The 15,224-nt window shown below is 33.3% G+C and overlaps 1 protein-coding gene across 2 annotated transcripts in view; it reads left to right on the plus strand.

The window, feature by feature from the left end:
* The window catches only part of TECRL (trans-2,3-enoyl-CoA reductase like), a 96,870-nt gene that overhangs the window by 54,482 nt on the left and 27,164 nt on the right, over positions 1-15,224 (plus strand). For both annotated transcript variants that reach the window (XM_087864111.1, XM_045771495.2), the window contains 2 exons: positions 6,099-6,202; positions 13,414-13,529. In XM_087864111.1, coding sequence (XP_087720237.1) covers positions 6,099-6,202; positions 13,414-13,529 — 220 coding nt within the window. The remainder of the gene's footprint in view (positions 1-6,098; positions 6,203-13,413; positions 13,530-15,224) is intronic.

Here is a 15,224-nt window from a genome sequence, read left to right on the forward strand (position 1 = left end):
TTCCTTCCTTCCTTCCTTCCTTCCTTCCTTCCTTCCTTCCTTCCCCCTTTCCTCCTTCCTTCCTTCCCCCTTCCCTCCTTTCTTCCTTCCTTTCTTCTTTCTTTCCTTTCTTTCTTTCTTTCTTTCTTTCTTTCTTTCTTTCTTTCTTTCTTTCTTTCTTTCTAAAGCAGAATAAATGAGCTAAGGAGGAGCAGAAATGAACGAATTCTAGGGAAAATATCATATCCAGTATTAAGCCTCAAGTTTCTCAAACTGTCAAATCCTATTCTCCATTCAAAAAAATTATAAATAGATACAGTTAAAAGTTACTCCTGCTAAGAATGATTGTCCCTGATATTACATCAACTTGACCTTTATTTAGACTTGTTAAATAAGAGCTGTGGGTAGAATATAACTTTTGGAAGAATACTTACTTGAGGTCAATAATAGTAAATCTACAAAAGACATCTATTAAGGAATTTCAGTCTCTAAATTTTTCCATACAGAGGTGAACTGTCTTTTTTTTTTTTTCTGGTACTTTTGCTAATTATAATACTCAGGCCATCCTTTCTCAGACATTACCTTTACTTGAGGACAAATGATGATTTCTTTGCATCTCTCTAAGGTGTTTTGTTTGTTTTCAATGTTTCTTAGACATTCCAGGTTTCTCTGAGAACTCTATGCTGAAAAAATAATAATCCATGATAGTCTTGGAAGTCATACTTTCTTGATGATCTCAAATTCTTCCAAGCTCAAATGTTAAAGACAAGTTCCTATCTGGCTAGAGTTTAAAAGAGAAAACTCATCATCTAGCTTATTTTTGCTTCCATAGGGCCTAGTATATGCCAACCATATAAATGCCTTTCAACACACGGATGCTCAAATAACAAAATTATATCGTGGTATTGTTTTTGGAACTTGACTCTTATATAATGAAGACTCTAGAATGCCACAGGCATCAGTATAAAATATAATTCAATTTCAAGAACACCAGAAGAAACTGGGAATTTCTGTTAGTTTCAACCTTCCTGGTGCATGTGACTTTTTACTTTCTCCTCATGTATATGTATTTGGTTTCCCTTCACATACATTTACAGGTATGATCTGAATGAAATATAGCCATTAAGTGTCCTTGAATAAGAATGTGATAACATAATTGGGAAAAAAAAAGAGTTAATTATTTTAGTGAGCTAAGCAGGATGTGGTACAAAGAGGTTGTTTGGAGTAATGCAGAATTTTAAAACCTGACTCTTCTACTTATCTACCTATAGGGTCTTCTTTCATAAAGTGGAGTTAATAAAGAACCTAACCAATGGTTTGGTTTTTATTTTAGAAGTGTTAAATAAGATCCTGTTTATAAAACACTATAATGATTGGCACACGGTAACTGATGTTATAATTATTAATATTAAGGAAAGAAAACTTAACATTGAAACAAAGCAAGGCCTAAATATTTACATGTATTTCCTGCCATAATATACTTGCCAGAATGCTTATACTATGAGCAATGACATCATGCAGATTTAGTCTTTTACAGTTTCCTCACACAAAAGATCAGTAACACATAAAGAAAATAGCAAACATTGATTTTCATGGGCAAATTAACAAACTTTTTTTTTTTTTTTAACTCAGTGGCTGTGCGCATTGAGCTGGACTTAGCCTTACTTGGGCGGGTCCACTTAAGCAGCTGCAGTCAGCTGGTGGGTTCTTGGTGACTGGCTGGTCTAGGATGGCCGTGACTAGAGCTAATCCTCTCTACTCTATGTGGTTTCTCATGCTTCAGCAGAATATTTGGGGCTTGTTCTCATGGTGCATTCAGGAGTACAAACAAATGAGCACAAGCACTGAAGAATTCTTAAGTCCCAGGCTTGGAAGTATAATATCCCTTGCCCTACATTCTGTTAGCTAAAGTGAGTGACTAGGCTAACCCATATGCAAGGGAGTGGGGAAATGAGCACTAACTCTTATAGGAGGTACGAAAAGTCACATTGTAAATGGGGTGGATATGGGAATGGTAAAGAACTACAGTCACAATTTTCATACCTCTGTCATAGAAACTGGTAACTAAAATGTGTTCTCTCTTCCTACCTTGATTAATATACTTAATAATGTTCTGGAAGCACAGAGTTGAATTTCTTTTTTTTTTTTAATGGTTTTTTATTATATTATGTTAGTCACCATACAGTACATCCCCGGTTTCCGATGTAAGGCTTGATGATTCATTAGTTGCGTATAACACCCAGTGTACCATGCAGTTGAATTTCTAATGCTTAAAATCATTGGATTTCTACAATAGAAAGGTGAAGCATGGGTAGACTTGGTCCTTTCCTCCCAGCCCTGGCTCTAATCATCCATACCACTTATAAAAGAGACTAGACAAACCTCTAGGTAATACCTTAGTACCTGGCCCATTTTGGGGAAGAAATGTCCAAGAATGAGGATTTGTTTAAATTAATTTGGGTAGAAAATTCAGGGGCCTTAAGTGGCTGAAGCCTGATACCCATGGCATTGGTTCTTGTTTTAGAAATATTTTTTTGGCCCTACCCATTCCTCTCCCTTTGGAAAAGGACATAGACATAGAAGGCCAAGGCCAAGGTTCCCTGATTACTGAGTCTGAGTGGTATGATTAATGACATTCCTGGATTCTCTCAGGTCCTTCTATGCAAATGTCATATTGATGGGACCGCATTTTAAAAATATGCCAATGGTCTGTTCCTTGAAGTCATCAAGAGTGATAGAGGAGTAGAAACTAATCCCCTTCCCAAAGGTGTCAAGAGATGTATGTTGGAAAGATGTTTTCAGCACTTTCAAGCAGTACAAAGATCTCAGGTTGTTTTGTCTTTATTAACATTTCTTGTTGTTATACATGATTGTCAAAATGACATTGGCCATTTGTATATCAAAGTCTTTACCTTGATCCATGTTGCGTTAACTTCCTATTGCTGTGTAAAAAATTACCACAAACCGGGCTTAACATAACACTCATTTATTAGCTTGAAGACACAGTGCAGTTGGATTCTTTGCCCAGAGTACCACAAAGCTGGAATCAAGGTGTTGGCTGAGCTAAAATCTCATCTCAAGATTTTGAGAAAATTCTATCTCTGACTTCATTCTTATTGTCCAAAGTTGTGTGTGTGCGTGTGTGTGTGTGTGTGTGTGTGTGTTTGCTTGTGTGTGTGTTTAGTTTTGTGGCTGTATGACAGGTTCCTATTTCCTTGCTACTTGTCACAGCCTATGGGCCGATTCCATTCCTGGAGGCTATTTGCATTTTGCCATGTGGCTCTCTCCATCTTCATCCCAGCAATCTTTCTCATACTGTAGTACCAGTATTCCAGTACTCTGAATCTCAATTCCTCCCGCTTACACATATTCATGCAGATTTAAATAAGGCATGATTAGCTCAGACCCACCTGAATAATCTCTCTTATAAAGCCATGACTTAACTTAATCAAGGGAATGATAGCCTACCATACTCATATTGGCTTTATCAAATACCATCTTCAAAATTAATATATAAAAATTGCACATTTTTATTTTACTTTAAAATACCTGTAATTGTAAATCAATGTATTGGAATCTGAATATCATCTAAAAATAGTCACAAATTAACACTAATGTGTCTTGGAAAAATAGAAAATGAAAGGCACCTAGGTGGCTTAGTCGGTTAAGCATCTGCCTTCAGCTCAGGTCATGATCCCAGTGTCCTGGAAGGGTCCCCACTTCAGCTTTGGGTTCCCTGCTCAGTGCGGATCCTGCTTCACCCTCTCCTTCCCCTCTCCCCCATGCTGTCTCTCTTTTGCTCTCTCTCTCTCTCTCAAATAAATAAATTAAATCTTTAAAAAAATAGAGAATGAAATGACAGTTTTTTGACTAGGGATAAAGATAAATCACAGATAGATTAGCATAAGGAAGAATATAAATACAAACAACTACAATGACAATAATAGTAGCGTTATACTTGTGAGATTCATTTAGCCCTAGTCCACTTGTTTTTCTTTCTGTATGGTATGTCTTTGGATAAAACAATTTATATTTACCGTTATCTCATTTATGAAGATTAAAGTTTTTACAATTGTTTTGCAATTATAAATAATGTGAAAAAGAACATCTTTGTACATATCTTTTAGTCCACACATGTCAGGCTTATCTAGTGTTTATTATTAAGAATGGAACATTTTCTTTGCATGTCTTCTAAGACATCAGTTTATTCTTCTCCGATTTCATGAGAAACTCCTTTTCAGTAATCTTTCTGTATGTTTCTCTTATTACTTTGAAAGCCTGTAGTGCTAGAGACCTGTCTCAATTTCCATTTTCTTTTCAAACTGAACACTTAAATAATCTCATCACACAGCATGGCTTTAAATGTTAATGACTTTCAAATATCTACAGACACAACTACCCAACTGCCTATTTGACAGCTCCTACTTGAATGTCTAATAAATTTCACACACTTAACATGCCTTAACTTAAATCTTAATTTCTACCCCCAAATTCTGCTCCTTCCCCAGTCTTCTTCCTGCCAATTAATGAAATTACAAGGTTCCTAATTGCCCAGGCCAAAAATCTAAGAACTGTCTTTATTTCACTGAAATACTTTCTTCTCAAGTTGAACTTGCTCTATGTTCAAAACATATCTGAAATTGATGAACTTTTTTTTATTTTAATTTTTTTTTTATTTTATGTTAGTCACCATACAGTACATCCCTGGTTTCCGATGCAAAGTTCGACAATTCATTAGTTGCGTATAACACCCAGTGCACCTTGCAATACATGCCCTCCTTACTACCCATCACCAGTCTATCCCATTCCCCCATCCCCCTCCCCTCTGAAGCCCTCAGTTTGTTTCTCAGAGTCCATAGTCTCCCATGCTTCACTCCCCCTTCTGATTACCCCCCTTTCTTTATCCCTTTCTTCCCCTACCGATCTTCCTAGTTCTTATGTTCCATAGATGAGAGAAATCATATGATAATTGTCTTTCTCTGCTTGACTTATTTCACTTAGCATTATCTCCTCCAGTGCCATCCATGTTGCAGCAAATGTTGAGAACTTGTTCTTTCTGATAGCTGAGTAATATTCCATTGTATATATGGACCACAACTTCTTAATCCAGTCATCTGTTGAAGGGCATCTCGGTTCCTTCCACGATTTAGCTATTGTGGACAATGCTGCTATGAACATTGGGGTGCATATGGCCCTTCTCTTCACTACGTCTGTATCTTTGGGGTAAATACCCAGTAGTGCAATGGCTGGGTCATAGGGTAGCTCAATTTTTAACTTTTTAAGGGACCTCCACACTGTTTTCCAGAGTGGCTGTACTAACTTGCATTCCAACAATGTAGGAGGAATCCCCTTTTGAAATTGATGAACTTTTAACATTTCTACCAGTGCCATCTTAATTGAAAAAAACCCTGTTTGATGAATTTTGAGTTCCTCCTAAGTAATCTTTCTTCCCTTCCTCCCAATTTCTATACAGCATCCATAGAGATCTTTTAAAACTTACATCAAGTCACTCTGCTGATACTTTCAATGACCACTAAAATTTATTCACCCTAATTTATCATATAATAAAAGAATTTAGAGAACAGTTTACATTTATGTTTACTGACACCCCAAATTATCCTTTTTTTAAAGATTTTTTTTTACTTATTAGAGAGAGAGAAAGAGAACAAGCAGGGAGGAGGGGCAGAGGGAGAGGGAGAAGCAGACTCCCCACTGGGCAGGAAACCCAATGTGGGATTTGATCCCAAGACCCTGCCTGAGATCATGACCTGAGCTGAAGGCAGATGCTCAACCAACTGAGCCATCCAGGCACCCCCCCCCGCAATTATACTTTAAAAATACCTGGTATCATATTTGATTATGATATTATCTAATATTACATTTTCTCAGAACACAACAGGATAGTAGCTAGTCGTAGTCTGCAGTTTGTTTAGGTAGAGGTGGGAAACTACTGTCCATTTGAAAAATTGCTAGACATTTTTTATTTTACTTTAAATATTTATTATACATCGTAATTTCTATGTATGATTTAGCATTCACAATTTTTCACATTAAAAATTGTTTGTTAAAAATCACTATGCCTTGAAATTGTATTAAAATGCTTTTCCTTATTATTTAAGGTGGGCCTTTTTTGAAGGACTACATAACTGTTCAAAGCATTGCAGCTTCCTCCATTGTCACTCTCTATTTTACAGACCTAGGTCAACAGGTCAGTTGGACTACAGTAAGTATCAGTTTGAAATGCAATATACATGTCCCACATTTTGATAGGAATAATTGGTTGACAGAAGGACAATTTTTATCAAATAAATTCATAATGACACAAAATACTATACTGAATGGCATTTTAAGTTTTCCATTCTTACTAGTAACCATGGCCAAAATTTCATTCAAGAATTAGAGCCATGGAAATACACAGTTGGAAGAAGAAGAATAAATTCTTTTTTTAAAATGTCAATCTATCCTATGACTGTTGGCCCTGTTTCTGCTTCCTCCATGCCTTGTTAGTTAAATCGTTTTTCTTCAGCTTTTCCTTCTAGGAACCTGGAGATATGAAGACTCTTTTGACATTGGAAAAAGAGGAGATAAAATAATCAATAAAAAATATTCTAAGGCAAAGGGAGGGCATTTTGGAAAATAAGAATGAAGTAGTGAGACTTCTTTGAGTTAGGTAGTTGTGGAATACTTTTGGCTTTTCTTGAAGGAGGAGCTTTCAAAGTTGCGGCAACTGAATCCAATGGCATTAGAAGAATGAAGACTGCATTAAAAGACACGGAGGACTAAGATACAGAGAACATACTTGACACTAGTTCAAGCATGCATTGAACTATTCATGAGTTATGGAATAGATAGATGGAATAGCTTTAAGAGCAAGATGAAATACTACGTGATATTTTATGACAAAGAGTTAATTTGATAAATAATTTTGACACTGATATACAAAGAATAGTGCATTCTGTTTTCAATTCAATTATTTTATTTATATTTTCTAGAATTTTAAAGTTTTTCCAATTACATTCTATTGCACTTTTAATATTTTCTATATTAAGATAGCTTTCCTTTTTGCCATCATTAACAATCAACATTATCAGACACAGTGCTTTAAGTTTTCCCTGTAAACACTCAATTTTTAAAATAAGGCAAGCACAGGACTATTTATTCATTATTATTTAATTCTCAAACAGAGAAACTCAGGTTCACATTTACTAAAATGTCATATCTTTTACTTTTCTGACAATCTTTACTTTAATATATATTATCTTCCTATGTTTAGTTCATTATTTATATTTTAGTGTTATTGGTTAAATAGTTGCCTTAGTTTTTGAAGTTCCTTGGTTGAGCTTTTGAGTACTAATTTGTTGCACAAAAAAACTGAGGTTAGAATATTCTGAATTCTTGTGAAATATAATATTTATAAAACAGCCTATTAATGCATGCATTATGTAAGCAAAGGGTTTAATACTTAAATGTGATATCAACAGACCTTTACTAAAGAAGATTTTAGACAAGCACATTCTGATCTTCAAAGGTTAAAATATTCATAGTCTTTGTCCACATTTATGATGAAAAGGGAATTCTGTCTACAGAAGTTTTGTCATGACGAGTGGCATTAATGGTGAGTTCATTAGAAATTCCAGCTGCATCATCTGGATAAGCACTGAGCAGAGAAAGTGCTAAGGTGGAATTCTAGGACAATTGTACTACAAAATTATAGCTTTTTTTGAAAGGAAAGTCATTTAGGTGACAAAGAGAACTCTGGAAAAAGGGTGAATATTTTTAAATCAACCCCATGGTTCACACAATCTTTTGCTCCAAATGAGTCAGTCCTATTAAATGCTAAAAATATACACATTACAGTGCAATCACACCCACTTTATATCTGCTAAATTATACAAAAAAAGCAATATTTACCACTCGTAACATTCTTGTACATTTATAAAATATTAAAATGTGTTTCTATAATAAAAGCAGTATCATAGGGTTGGGTTTTTTGTTTGTTTTTTGTTTTTATAGAGACAATCTCTTTAGCAAAGTCAAAAATAATATTTTAATAATATTTTTCACCAAATAAGAGTGTGCTGTCACAGAATATTGAGAAAATATTTGCCTCATTGAACTTACTGAAAGACAGGATAGAGGGTTAATATAATAATCCTCATTATATAGATCCTATTAATTAAAGATTTGGTTCACTTTTCACCACTTTTATGTTCATTCCTGTGTGTCCTATAGTTCTATGCAATTTATCCCTTGCAAAGATTCAGGTACTTACCACTGCAATCAGATACAGAATTGTTCCATTCGCACAAAGGAACTCTCTCATATTAATCTCTATATTTATACACTCCTTTCCTTATCCTGGGGCAACCACCAATCTGTTCTTGATTTCTATATTTTTGTCATGTGGCAAACGCTATAAACAGAATTAGACAGGTTTTTTTTCATGGTTTTTTCTTTTTTTTTTTTTTTTTGAGATTGATGTTTAATTTTCTCTAAGTACAGTGCCTTTGGGATTCATCCTGGTTGTTGCATGTATCAATACTCAGTTCCTTTTATTGGTGAGTAGTATTTGGTTATATGAAAGTAGTAGTTTGTTTATCCATTCACCCCCCTGACAGGCATTTGGGTTCCTTTCAGTATTTCACAATAAATAAAGCTGTTATCAATCTGTGTGTAGGTATTTGTATGAACATAAGGTTTTATTTATCTGGTACACACTGTTGAGTTTTAAGAGTACCTTTTATATTCTTGATAAAGAGTTTTGTCTGATAAGTGGTTTGCAAATATTTCCTCTCAGTTTTAGCTTGTCTTTTCATTCTCTTAATGAGATTTGTGGTTTTCTTTTTTTTTTTTTTTTGTGCAAAAAGTTTTCAATTTTAATGCAGTTTAAGTTGCCAATGTTTTAAGGATTTTTGTCTTTGCTGTCATATGTAAGAATCCTTTGCCTTGCTGTGTAAATCTGGGAGTTTTCTCCTATGTTTTCTTCTAATAATTTGACAGTTTTTTATGTTTTACATTTTAATCGTAGTCTATTTTTATTGTAAAGAAATATCTAATTTTATCACCAGGCTTAGTATTTTCTTTCAATTTGTTTCCTGTGGTCTACAATTCTTTTGTTTTGTTTCTATTTTCTTTCCCCATTTGGAATTAATTGTCATATTTTATTTTCTATTAGCCTCTTGGTTATTTTGGCTAGAATATCTTCTTTTTTACCAACTCTCCTGGTTACTGAAGAGATTATGTGCATCTTTAAAATATTGAACACTAAAAGAAATTGTTTAATTTAGGTTTACTGATGTGAAGATACTTCATAGATAATTGAATGACTTTATGATATTTAATCTCTTCCTGACTAATCTTCTATTGTGCTATATTTTAATTTTCTAGGTACTGTTAAGTAAAAATCCACTAGTATAATTTTATATGGCTAATATTTATTTAGATTTATCATTTTCACTCTAATTTAGTTATTTCTTTTAATGCTGAGCTTATATCTGTGATCATTATCATTCTTCCTGAAGAACATCTTTGGTGATTTATTCTAGTTCTGCCATTGATGAATTTTCTCAACTCAGTCAGTTCATCCTAAAATATATTTAACTATTTCGGAAGAATTTTTTTGTGGAAAAAAATAATTCCATATTGGCAGTTATTTTGTCTTCACTTTACAAAATTTCATTATTTTGATTTTTGACTCCCATGTTTCTGTTGAAAAGTCCACTATGCTCTTTTGAAATAATGTGTCTTTTCTCTGGCTTATATTAAATTTGTCTTTTGTTTGATTATCACTGTTTGAATATGATGCACACAGTTACAATTATGTTTCTATTTATCCTGCTTTGGGTTTAGAGTGTTATCTGAGTCTACTGCTTGGTATAAATATTTAATTTCAAAAATTATCATAATCTCTTTAACATTTGGTTTTCCTTTATTCTCTTTGTATTCTCCTCCTGGGATTCATATTACATTTCCATATTTTTCTTCAGAGAGGTTTCAAATACCTGCTGAAATACTCAACCTTGTTTTTTATTTCTTTGAATATATACAAGATCATTTTTTAAATGTATGTGTCTGATAATTCTACTATGTGGATCTTTTGTTTATCTCTTTTGAATGTCTGCTATTTCTTTTGGATTTGATTACAATATCTTTACTCCTGTTATACATTTATATTTCTGACCTAGTACAGGAAAATACATATGAACAACTTGTAAAGATAACATGAGGCCTAGGATCATGTTATCTCTTTTCAAACTGATTTATCATCCTGTAGATGGACTAATGATGTTATTTGGCCCAGGTCATCTTAATTCAATTGATGACTGAAATGATTTCAGACTGAACTTTGGTACCTGTAAAGACAGATCTAATTCTGCTTCATCATGGCTCTAGATCTTAACCCAAATCCTGCAGATTTTATAAGGCCATTTCTGTCTTTAAAAGATGTGAACCAACAATTTTGTCCCTCCATTCTCAGGCACCCTCAAAAGATTTAGTTTTCTTCTCAGGATGCTCTCAGACTTCAAATCCTAGAGTCAATCACTATTCTAGAGTCCTGTCCTAAAAATCCTGACTTTCCAATTCTCAATGACTCAGTAGCTCTTTGAATCCTAAAAAGCATTTTGATCAATTTTTCTTGCTGATCTCATTACAATGGTTTGAATAACCTAGAATAAAATTCTCCATTATATGTTATTCATATAATTGTTAAATAAAAATAAAACAAAATTTTTTTAGTATTATATTAGCTTTAATAGTTCTCATTCAGTACAAAGTAATATACTATTGAGAAATGTTCTCATAATTTTAATAGCTCTCCCATCATTAGAAGATTAAGGATGGTACTACTTTATTTTGTTGGTATTTTCAACAATTGTGAAATATGCAATTTATTTTGTTTTCAACTGTCAATTGCAATTTTAAAAAAGAAGTAAAGCCAACACCATCCCAATAATAATAGCACTAAAAAGTTTTCTTCTTTTCGAGAAAGGATGAAATGTATTAAGCACAGTCTAAGCACAAGATTCTAACCAGTTCCCAACAATTGCAGCAGTGTGTTTCAATTTATATTTCTAAAACTTCTTATTGTCTTCTTCCTTTTTCAATTTAGACATATCCCAAGTTGAATAGTCCCCAAAAGTTTCAAAAAAAATCTCAGTTACCCAGGATGCCTAGTATCCTATACCTAGTATCAGTTTAAATTTAACATTTAAAGCAGCACATTAGTTTAATACAGTGAACATTCTATAAAGGAAAAGTGTGAAAATAATTTCATATTGGACATAAGTTTGAATTTTAAAGTAGTATATATGTTTTATATATATATATGCACACACAGACACATATACATATATATCTTCAAAGTAAGAAAATAATATATCTTCTTATTTTGAATATATAATTTCTACTAAACTTTTGGTTTATAATGGACTTCTTAGTTTTTGCAAATTCATCTGATTTACTAGGGCTTATAACTGGCATATTTGTTTGTTTACTTGGCTTTGGTTTTGGATTTGTTCCTTTTTAGTAGAAGAAAAATTCCTTTTTCAGAAGTGTGTCTTACTACTATTTGTCTGTCTGGTCCTTGTTTTTATTTATTCTAAAACTATTTTCTGATTACTTTCTAGGTTTAATAAATCATTTCTCTCCCTTTTTTTTTCTATTTGCACCCAAATAGACTTTTTTTTTTGAAAGATGCATTGTCCAAAAGTTATTTCTTATCATTCTTTACTGTTTTCAGGTCAGGATATAGCCTTCTTACCTTAGTACTGTTTTAACCCCCATGTTTCAGCATAAACAATATTTGTGATAAAATATTGGGCCTTGAACATATTACTGGAAGCCAACAGGTTCTCCTGACTTATTTTTAGGATATGATGGAGATAAGACTGTAGTTTAATTTCCTGATCCAAAGAAACTTCATATCTATGATAGCATTTTTATTAACTTAATAAAGAGTGACATGTGGTCAAGGTTAACTATTGTTCATAACATTTTTCATTACTGATATATTACTAGAGAATTTGCTCAAAATTAACTTGACTAGATTAGATGGCATAGAAATAAATATTTTAAACTTTTTGTGGTAATAAAATAATTATTCTGGAATATTAACTAAAGTCTGTTATCAGACATTCAAAAGTGGTAAACACTTTTTTCTTTACATGTGAATAATCAGGCATGTTGTATGCCATAAATTAATATAGTTTAGCAGTAAAAAAGTTGCTTTACATGACTTTACAAGACGTTGCATATTTGCCCTCATATAAAAGTCTTTTATGGCTAATGGGATGATCAATACTGTTAAATGGAAAAAGTATACCTTAAGAAACCTACATGTATAAAAGTTCATACATGCATGTATATATACACACACTGATATAATTATATTTATAAAACATGCATATATATCATATATTCTAACCATGTAGTTATATAAAGTTCTCATGAGAAATAAGAACATAATTTCTAATCAATGTGCACACCTGCATATATGAGTAAAACATGTGCAACTTTAAGTTTTCTTTCTTAGAAAATGATGAAATTGGCCAAGACCAAAGCAAAGCAGTAATGGCAGTTGAGTTTTTCATTGTCATGTCTGTATTCTTTCTCTCTGAACACTCAGAGGTAAATTATTTCCCTTTCTCTGTTTGAATTCTAGAGTGACTTTAACCTGGTTTTAGCATCAAAACAAAACTAAATAACGGACAGTCATAAGATTTAGAAAACAATCAGAAAGCCAGTCAGCTAGTGAATAATCAATCAAACAGCACTGTTTCCAATTATCTTTCCAAATCTTATGATCATATCTCTATAGATCAGATATCTTTCCCCATATATGGTTGACTCCCAGCTCCAGAATTCAGAAGGCAATCCTTTTAACTACCTACTCAGACTCACAAGAGTTAAAGTCTAAAATTTCCAGAAGAGAGAAATAAATTATTTCAGTTTGAATCAGTGTCAAATCAAGATGACCTGGCCATGTAAATTAAAAAAAAAAAAGAAAAAAGAAAAAAGTCACTGTAGCCCAATTCCATTCAGTGGTAGGAACCGTTCACATTATAGCTGGAGGGTGTATGGGGCTGGGGAGACACAAAGAAATGCGTTTATAATAGTTTGGTTAGATAAATACAAACTCCTGTGTACTATTTATAAGAAATCATTACATTAGTTTCCATATTTATTTTTATTTTAAATTCACCATTTATAATTGTCTTTTCCTTAAGTCTTGGCTAGTTCTTGCAAGGAAGACTTCTTGTGAATTCTATTAGCACTCAGTGTAATTCATTTTAAAGACGAGATAATGCTATGTGTCCATTTTACCAGTTCATTCAGTAGGCTAAGTCTGTAGACATGCTTATTATGTTTGTATGTAAATCTTAATAATATCTACAAAAATTTATTTTTTGATTTAAATCACCTTCTTATTTTCAGGTATTTTTGGTTGAATACACAGGACCTCTGCTGATATATCTCCTCTTTTATTTGAGGATCCCATACATATATGACATAAAAGAGAGTTCTAGAAGATTACGCCACCCAGTGGTACAGTAAGTAATACATATAGTACCTATAGATTAAGGAGGAGATAAACTCGTACAAAGATATAATTTTAAATTTTGTTTATAAACCAAATTAAAGTGAATTACATTTAAGAAAATATATTTTAAGTAACTTTAAATAATGTATACACACCAACTTGCAAATTTACATATAAGGAACTATTAAGTGTACCTTAAAGTCGAGTAATATAAGTTCATAATGTTTTGTTCATAATGCTTTGTAGGAGCAAAAAGAAAGCTAGTATGGCAGAAGCAGAGAGAGGCAAGGGGAAACTGGTTCTTAGGGATGATGGGCAAGTTGTTCAGGGCCTAGTAGAACATTACTATTTTTCTCTCTAGTGAGGGAATAAGGAAATGACCAATTTGTTTAGAAAGTCTGGGGTGAAGTGTTCGTAAAGACAATGTAATTGTACTCATATTTAAGACCAGCATACAACATGTACTAGATATATAACACAGCATGAAAAAAAAAAAGGGCACTTTTTTTTTCCTAGTGTAATTCTAAGGGAATTGACTGACAGTTGGTTACTATTCTTAAACACAAACGCAGCATGTTTGATAACATCTAAGTGTAAAAGTTTGCACCACGGTGTTCCAAAATAGCAAATATGTTAAGTTTGTATGAAATCATTTCAGAGCAGATACACACAAACACACAAACTGCTTGTGAAATTTGAGTGTCTAGCAGAGATCTATAAAATAATCATACGGCTTCCAAGGCAACCCAATTTTAGGATGGGTGGTTACCATTTCTCAAAGTTAAGAAGATAACATTTCAAATGCGATGTCCAGTTGCCCCATACTCTAATGTTAATTCTCCAAAATGGTTTTGAATCATTTCACAGAATCAAAAGTATTTTTCTGCTGGCTTAGATCTATATGTGACTCAACTACCACAAAATTCTTTGGATCTCTTAGAAAACTCTGCACACTGGAACTAAGGCGGTATTCCCTACATTACCTCCATCCCCATCAAGTAGTGAAAGGGGGTCCACAGCTTCCTGAAACCAATCGAGTTCAATCACTGAACTTTATTCAATCAACAGTAGTTCAGAGGATACATACTCAAAAGTGTCAAGGTCTCTCCCGTCATAGGAATCAAGTGAACCACTTGCACTGAGGCTGAGGCCACCTCCCTAAGGACTTCTAACTGCATCATCAGGGATGGAAAAGCAGTCCTAGAAACCTTTCCTACACACAGTGCACACAGTTGGACTACCTGCCTTGAATGCAAGAAGATAACATCTATTTGGACACTTATATCCCTGTTTAGGTGCCCCACATCATTAACTCCATACTTTCAAGCCACCCTTCTTCTCTCATACACCTCAATAAACTCCACAGTCCTCTGTATTGCTTTCATTGAGTCCTTCCCAATTCCTGAAATTCTTCTCTGTGCCCTCTGCAATTCAAAGTCCGTTATTAGCAAAACCTCTTATAGCTTCAGCATTTTATCTGAACATTGCCTTCATATTCTTCCACAACAAAAACCTGGAATTGAGACTGTATTTTCTTTTTCTTTCTTTCTTTCTTTCTTTCTTTCTTTCTTTCTTTCTTTCTTTCTTTCTTTCTTTCTTTCTTTCTTTCCCTTTCTTTCTCTTCCTTTCTTTTTTAAATATTTTATTTATTTGAAAGAGAGAGCATGAGCTGGGGGGGAGGGGTAGACGTAGAGGGAGAAGCAGA

Source organism: Ursus americanus, chromosome 8 (assembly GCF_024610735.1).
Source record: "Ursus americanus isolate L20-20 chromosome 8, mUrsAme1.1.p, whole genome shotgun sequence".
Lineage (NCBI taxonomy): Eukaryota > Metazoa > Chordata > Mammalia > Carnivora > Ursidae > Ursus > Ursus americanus.